This window comes from Columba livia, chromosome W (assembly GCF_036013475.1).
Source record: "Columba livia isolate bColLiv1 breed racing homer chromosome W, bColLiv1.pat.W.v2, whole genome shotgun sequence".
Lineage (NCBI taxonomy): Eukaryota > Metazoa > Chordata > Aves > Columbiformes > Columbidae > Columba > Columba livia.
Window position 1 is genome coordinate 10625929 of NC_088641.1, and position 7395 is coordinate 10633323.

At 43.0% G+C, this 7395-nt stretch overlaps 1 protein-coding gene and 1 long non-coding RNA gene across 2 annotated transcripts; one reads left to right on the forward strand and one right to left on the reverse strand.

The window, feature by feature from the left end:
* Nucleotides 1-721: 721 nt before the first annotated feature.
* On the forward strand, nt 722-5648 carry LOC135577112 (immediate early response 3-interacting protein 1-like). Its single transcript, XM_065044833.1, has 3 exons — nt 722-890; nt 2586-2687; nt 3608-5648. The coding sequence occupies exons 1-3, from the start codon at nt 800-802 to the stop codon at nt 3661-3663; spliced, it is 249 nt and encodes an 82-aa protein (XP_064900905.1). The 5' UTR covers nt 722-799; the 3' UTR covers nt 3664-5648.
* On the reverse strand, nt 5036-7272 carry LOC135577113 (uncharacterized). Its single transcript, XR_010468704.1, has 2 exons — nt 7139-7272; nt 5036-6789 (listed from the first exon to the last, which is right to left on the reverse strand). It is a non-coding gene; the product is annotated as an uncharacterized LOC135577113 (long non-coding RNA).
* Between the last annotated feature and the right edge of the window lie 123 nt (nt 7273-7395).

The following is a 7395-nucleotide window of genomic DNA, read 5'->3' on the forward strand; positions in this document are numbered from 1 at the left end:
TGTTATCTGTAACACCATCTGGGAGTCCTATTATCTGTGGTACCATCCGGGAGTCCTGTTTTTTATGACACCATCCGGTAGTCCTGTTATTTATGGCACCACCTGGTAGTCCGTTATTTATGGCACCACCTGGTAGTCCTGTTATTTATGGCATTGGCTTTAACTATTACTACAAGGTTCTACAAAACATAATCAAACTTACACAAACACAGTTACTGCTTACAATAATATGCATAATACAATTGAATCCTACTCGATTTGTTCAACATTAACAATTTTGACCATCACTTATTACAGTTCTATGTATTGAAAAAATACAGGGGGTGGGGGAAAGATATGGTCCATAAAATTAAATATTAAAAAATAAAGTATTTTTGCATACAAAGTGGTTTATGTTTTTGACTGATTCTACTAATATTAGATTATGAATAGGTGATTTCCATGAGGGGGTACGTTTCATCCCCTCACTGTGATGATGTTTCCCCACCAGCCTCCACTATTTGGAGGGTGCAACATTAAAGTTATCGATAGAGAAAGGTCAGGCTGCTCCTTCCTCTTTCGCTGAGCCCGCACTGAAACAAAAGGCCACTAGCTAAGCGCCCACAGATGACACTCCGAAAACCGAACGCACCCCACGATCGTGGCGGAAACTCAGTGCTCGGCCACGCCTGCGCGGAGCCGGAGACAACGCCCCACCGCAAACTACGCCCCCTTCTCAACCCCCACCCCGCCCCGCCCCGCCCCGTCCCGTCCCGCTCGGGCGCCAGTTCCCGCTCCGGCGGCGCATCGCGGCGGGATTATGGCGTTTACGCTCTACTCGCTGCTCCAGGCCTCCCTTCTTATTGTCAACGCTGTAGCTGTACTGCATGAAGAGCGCTTTCTCCGACACGGTGAGAGCCGGCCGCGGGGATGGCGGGGGGAAGCCGAGGGCCAGGCCCGGCTGCCGCGACGCGTCTTCCGCCTCTACACATGAACACCCCGGCCCGGCGGGGCCTTGGGAGGGGATAAGACGCCCACAGCCCGGCTGGCGGGACCCGGCCGCGCCCGCCCGGCTCTCGGCGGGCCCGGGGATGCTCGTAGGTGGCTCCGCGGGCGCGGGAAGGCCGCCCGGTGCGGTGGATGCGCCTCCCGGCCCACCGGGCTTGGTGGGAGCCGGTGCTGCGGTTTGGCCTTGCCGGGGCTGAGGAGCTACTGTGGGTTTTTTTTTTTTTTTGAAGTTGAGTTTCCTGCCCGTATGGTGGATCTTGCTTTTGTCATTGATTTATCGTACTCCTTTTTCCCCATAATTTTCCTTTTTTCTATACATTTCTACTATTTCTTCTCCGTTTGTGCCACCTGTCAGTGTGTTGTCATAGCATGAGGTGGTTTCCTTCGTCTTGTCGTGCCTTTTTCTTTTTTTCTCAGGCTTTGCACGCTCACACAATTCTGAAGAAAGATCCCCAAAGTTGGGTATCCTTGTCCTTTAGAAGAAAAACAACCTACACGACACAGAAAAGTCACCGACACAAATATCTGCAAAGCCCCAGAAAAAAAAAATAAAAATGATCCAAGGTTTCCCAGTTTCCTGATCCGGAGAGTCCTGATTTCTCCAAGTCAGGAGACAAGTCAACTTGGATTTTTGGCAGGAATGCAGATCATTATCCCTTTCTCCTGTTCTGCAGTAAGATTCATTAGGGGAGATTTGCTTGATTTGGGGTTTTCTTTTGCTTTCCTGATAAGCAGCTGGAGGAAAAGGGTGATGTGGGGACTGGCAGGGTGGGTCAAGCCAGTTGTTGATCCCAGGTGAGGCTTAGGAATAATTCCAGGCTCATCCCAGTGGGAAGTGGTGGCTGCTGAGGGAGAGGACTCACCTACTGCCAGCAGAATGAAGGAGACGAGAAAGGAGAAAAAAAAAAAAAATCCCTCAAAAATTGTCTCTGGAGAAAAGTGCAGGTTGCCCAGTGCAGCTTCAAATGTTGACAGCTGCTCCTGTCCCTGATTGGATTGTCCCCAAACGGGTTAGGGCTGTTACCAGGATTGTCCCTTGAAGGGCTTTGTAAACCTTCAGTACTTCTGTTGCCCTCTGAGAAGTTCCCAAGTTTTGGTTTTTGTTTTTGTTTTTGTTTTTTTTTTTTTTTAATACCACTTACAAAAATCATCTTGATTTGAAATCTCTGACCATTTTCTGTCCTGCAGCTCATTTCTCAGTGCTGAAGCGTCACTTCATACCCAACAACTATTTGCTGTTTTATCTTCTGGTAAAGGACTATGAACAGATTTTTATTTTGTTTTTATTTTGCTGTGTGGTTTTTTTGAAACCCAAATAAACTCATTTGTTTCTCTGGCACACAGGGAACAGTAGTGTATTAAAAAATTAAGGGTTTCCTTTACAGAAACATTGATCCGTCGCTACTGTTGCGTTCATTAAACAGTTTTCAGTATATTGTTTTAAAATCCAATCTTGAAATAAAGCAAATTGTTTTGTAGTTTGTTATTTTTCTAATGTTAGTGATAACCATATTCAAGCTAGATCGCTCATTAATATTGCTGATAACTTTACTGGGTGTTTTTTTCATAACATTTCTGGCTGGTTTTATGTGACACAGTTGGCTGGGGAAGTGATCAAGGGATTGGAGGATTCGGAGAGGAACTGGGAATTAAAGCACAACTAATGAACCTTATTCGATCTGTACGAACCATTATGAGAGGTAAGGTGACCATCTTCCATTAAAACATTATTGCCTGTAAAGTTTTGTTTCTGTGTTTTAATGAAGTAACGTCAGTATTTCGAATTATTTTTTTTTTTGTTACCAAACAGTTGCTATTTCTGCTAGTCCCTTCCAGTCTTTTCACGCATGGGCTGTATATGAGAGAGTGCAGGTCTCAGCCGTGATGCTCATGCCCTAATTTTGATACAGTTTTGCTAAAGTTCCTTTAATTAATATTTTGATAAAATAAAATATTCCCTGACTCTGGCTTGTGGTGCCTCTGCTGCGTCTGGTCTTTCCTTGGAGTTTTGGCACTGGGGGGGAAGCGTGGTGATCAATCAGAGTGTGTAATTAGCTCCACTTCGGTTAAATTCAATTTTACGTGAAGTACCTGGTGAGGGAAATGTAATTCATGCAATTCTTAAAGGTAAGACATGTTTACATGCCTCAAAGGATCAGGGGGGGGAAATGTAAATTACTTATAGTTTTCCACTATAAAGCCCAACAAAAATTTGTTTTATAGGTGATGATAAAGGGGAAGTAACAGATCTTATCTGTCTTGCCCACCACAGAATAAAAAGTGATACATTTCTTCTAAATCACAGCAAACCCAAGGATAGAGCTTTTTTTTTTTTTTTTTTTCCCATTTGGAAAAAGGATTGTTTTGGTCAAAATTATAATGTGATGGGTCATATAAAAATATATATGCTGCTGCTTCTTCATTTCTAGTGTCCTAGGCTCTTTGATCCTGTCTCCGTCCATTAATCCTGATTTTTGCCTAGGAAAATTCAGTGTATTTTTTAAAATTTGAGTGATTTTGCTCCTTAAAAGGCAGTCTCCCAATATAAGAAGAAATTATCTCACTTTGTGATATGCAGAAGCAAATTTTCACAATTGCTCTTATATTTTTTTTCCTACAGTGCCATTAATAGCATTAAACACCGTTACGATCATTCTCCTCCTGTTGTTTGGTTGAAAATACCCATTGCAAAATCTTTTTGGACATCAAAGGAAGTCAGTTGCTGACAATTAACACTCCGAGTTCTCTGGGATCCATCATGGTTTAGCTGTCAATTTGACATTCAACTTTAAAAATAAATAAATAAATAAATACACTATTTCTATTTATCCCATTTCCTAATGTTCACTTGCAGTTTCATTACACAAGATAATGGGATCAATGCAACAAAGCTGCAAATATACCAGACTACGACCAGATCTGTTGCTGCCTGTTAGTGTTGACTGTTAATTATATGTCACTAAGATATTGCGCTGATTGTCGATAGGATGCGTTTTTTTAAATGTCTCATTACTCAGGGATGAATTTCCGTCAGTCCACTTTCTGATTTATTATTAAATGAAGAAAAAACAAGTGGGTTTTGTTTCAGTTACTACCACAGTACTACTTAAAAGAATACAAATTAGGCATTGAAAACGTTATAAATTATTGAAGTACAGTTGTGATATTGAGATGGTAAAAGTCTCGAAGATGGGTAAAGTCTCAATTCAGTTCACATCGGAAGGTGAATTTTCCCGTTTTGAGAACAGGATTTTTCTCTCGTGTGTTTGATAAGACTTCAAATCAAGAATGTTTCGTGCTGATGGTGAAGTAAGTTGAAAATAGGTGCAATTGCTATGCAAAAATCTAAAAAAGTTGTACCTAAAGCTGGGCAACTCTGTTAATTTAGACTAGCAGGCGATATTAGCAATTTAGCATTTGTTACTGTTCTGTCAAGAATTATTATAGTTTTAAAAATGTGTGTTAAACTTCCACATGGTGATTAGTGTGACGGAAGTGGACAACCATTTGTAGTTGGAGCTTCTTGAGAAATGCGGGAGGGGAATAATGTGCCCTTTCCAAATGCAATTCTTTGTCAAAAACCAGCAAATTTCCAGCCTCTTCTATTAGTGCTTCTTCCTCCTGCCCTCCATCTTCCTTTGTTAAATTAACAATTTGCTGAAATGGAAACTGTGAGTGTGATCTTGCAGTTCTGTCGCAGAGATTATTGCTAACTGCAATCTTCTCTCAATTAGGACTGCTGGGTTAGGTCCAATGTTTTCTAGCAAGTCTGAACTAAAGAAGGCTGATTCTTATGTACTTTTTTAGAAAAGTTAGAAGTCTTCTGTCTGTTCCTCTGCTAAAGTGTTTTAGCTTCTTTTTAAAGTGGGGAAAGACAAAGGAAATGTGGCAGTTTCATTATTTTAAAACAGTTTATCATCTCTTCTTCTGACGTCTTGATGACTAAAGCATACATGGTTGTATGCAAAGATAAATCTGTAAAATGTGTAAATGATCTTCAATTGCAGTGTTTTGCAGAGTAGAGTATATCCAGGAGAAGAGTTTGATGTTGTTGTTTTTTTTTTTTTTTCTTAGTGAAAACTTGTAAATAAATTTTGAATTTCTAAGTTAAAGCACTCTCATAACTCACTATATTTCTGTCTACAGTGGGAGTATCACAAAACTCAGCTTCATCCTGTTCCAGATAACCGGCATTACTGTTTTTACATGAAATACTTTTTTTTTCTCTCATCCCTGTGGCACTTTTAGTATCTCTTCTTCGCTACAAAGCTGTATTTTGGTTTATGTAACAAAGCTAATGAGCAACAGTAACATTGGCCAGAGGCAGAATAGGATCATGGTAGGCTTTAAATTCTAAACTAGGTAGATCTATTATAAAATATTCCTTATTTTGTGTAATTTGGAGGTCACGAGGGTACAGTCTGGATCAGTTATTTTCATATATTTATCTTTCATGGAAACAGGACAAGTATGTATGTGGAACAGATAAAACATGGAAGGTACACAGGAGTTTTTGTAAAAAGAGCAGTGGTGGATGTTTCCATTGCTGATGCGTTGGAGTACCAAATGATTTGAAGCACAGCTTGCATATTATTTCCTTTTGATATACATTGACTGTTAAAACTGTCTTTTCCTAAAATAAAAACCAGTACTAAAGATTACAAGCAGCAGCTTTAGAAATGTTACTTGCCCCATTTTCCTGTCCTTTCCAAAAGGCTGAAGTTCCAGTGTGTGGCTTAGAGCACATGGATAGATTGTTTTAAAATCAATTAGGCACATGCAGTAAAAAGGAGCGGTGGTTCTGTGCAGCAGGAATTCTGTATTTGAGGCAAAACTGGGATCTGTTTTACCTGGGCAGGGCCTGAAGATCAGGTCTCCCAGGCAATGAGCAGGGAAGAGGGCAAAAGGGCAGCCACAAAACAGACTGAGAAAGGAGAGTAGAGAGTAACGACACTGCTGCTGCCTCCTTGTGTGGCTTTGAGCCATTCTGCAGTGACTAAAAAATACTAAAAAAAAAAAAATTCTACCACATGCAGCCTGTGCTCCAGCAGTCACTTCAAACCATTAAGAGCTTTGTCACTCGTGCCTGGCACAGAAATGACAATAACCAGAGCACTTTACAGATCAGAATAAGGACTAAGACTTTCCAGGGTAGAATAATTGGCTAATTTCTAGTAAGGATTTTTAAACAGATGTTTTCACAGCAGTGGATTGTAGTGCAGTGACTGGCTGTGTGGTAAAAGTGAAGCTTGTGGGAAGCTTCTGAGAGTTTTAAGTGCAAAAACAGACAGAAATGAGGGACCAGTTCTGTACACCTGTACTGTTAAATGTTTTGTTTTGAAGGGCATGGGGACAGGTGAAGGGAAAAGTAGGTAATGGGTTTGTATATCAAGGAATCTTAAACTCACTTGAATTATCTTTGACATCTCCCCTTATGTTGCAATGTTATTAATTTAAAACTGTACAATCTTATATACCTTGGATTTTGATGTACCATCACAATATAAAACTGTGAATGCATATCGTATTTAATTAATTGATGTGCTTTCCTTTCTTATGAAATCCTAACTGCAGTAGCTTAAAATGCAATTGCATCTACCCATGTTTTCTGGATGTTGCCTCTCCTGCAGATGAGCATGGTGTGCTCCATTGCCGTCACAGCGAGAGTGGTCTCCACAGACTGGGGCTTGCTGTTACCATAGTCTTTACAGTTACATGTTACCAACAGCGCTGCTGGAGGAAACCGGTCTTCAAAAATGTTCACAAACACGTTGCTGGGTGGCAGTGGGAAGTGCACAGGAGCTGTAAGAGATCACAGAATGGTTTGGGTTGAAGGGTCTTTCAAAGCTCAACCAGCCCAACCCCCTGCCATGAGCAGGGACATCTTCACCCAGCTCAGGTTGCTCAGAGCCCCGTCCAGCCTGGCCTGGGATGTCTCCAGGGATGGTTCATCCACCACCTCTCTGGGCAACCTGGGCCAGGCTCTCACCACCCTCAGTGTAAAACATTTCTTCCTCATGTCCAGCCTGAATCTCCCTCCTTTAGTCTGAAACCATAATCCCTTATTCTGTGGTACCGCCGCCGGGGCCGGACACCCGGGGCTCACGACGGATCCCCGAAACGGACACCCGGAGCTCCCGGCAGTTCACACCTTCTCCTCCGAGGCGCTGCGCACCCTCTGCCCCTCAGCCCCGCCGAGGGCTGCCCGCCGCGCTGCCTGTCGGCGACTGCCGGAGCCCAGCCGGGGACACCGGTCCTTGAGGGCTGAGCGCCGCCGCAGTGCCGCGCCTGGCGGCGGCTGCGGCTGCCGTGCCGGTAGCAGCCGGGTACCGGTGCTCGGCAGGGCAGACCCAGCTCCTCGAGGGCCCCGCGGCGCGGCGGCGGGCGGTCCGTAGGGGCGGCTGGAGC

Excerpts from the sequence above, each read along its gene's own strand:
- LOC135577112 (XM_065044833.1), top strand. The coding sequence starts at position 800 with ATGGCGTTTACGCTCTACTCGCTGCTCCAGGCCTCCCTTCTTATTGTC. Across the intron at positions 891-2,585 it reads AGAGCGCTTTCTCCGACACG|TTGGCTGGGGAAGTGATCAA; the intron begins GTGAGAGCCGGC and ends TATGTGACACAG. Across the intron at positions 2,688-3,607 it reads TGTACGAACCATTATGAGAG|TGCCATTAATAGCATTAAAC; the intron begins GTAAGGTGACCA and ends TTTTTCCTACAG.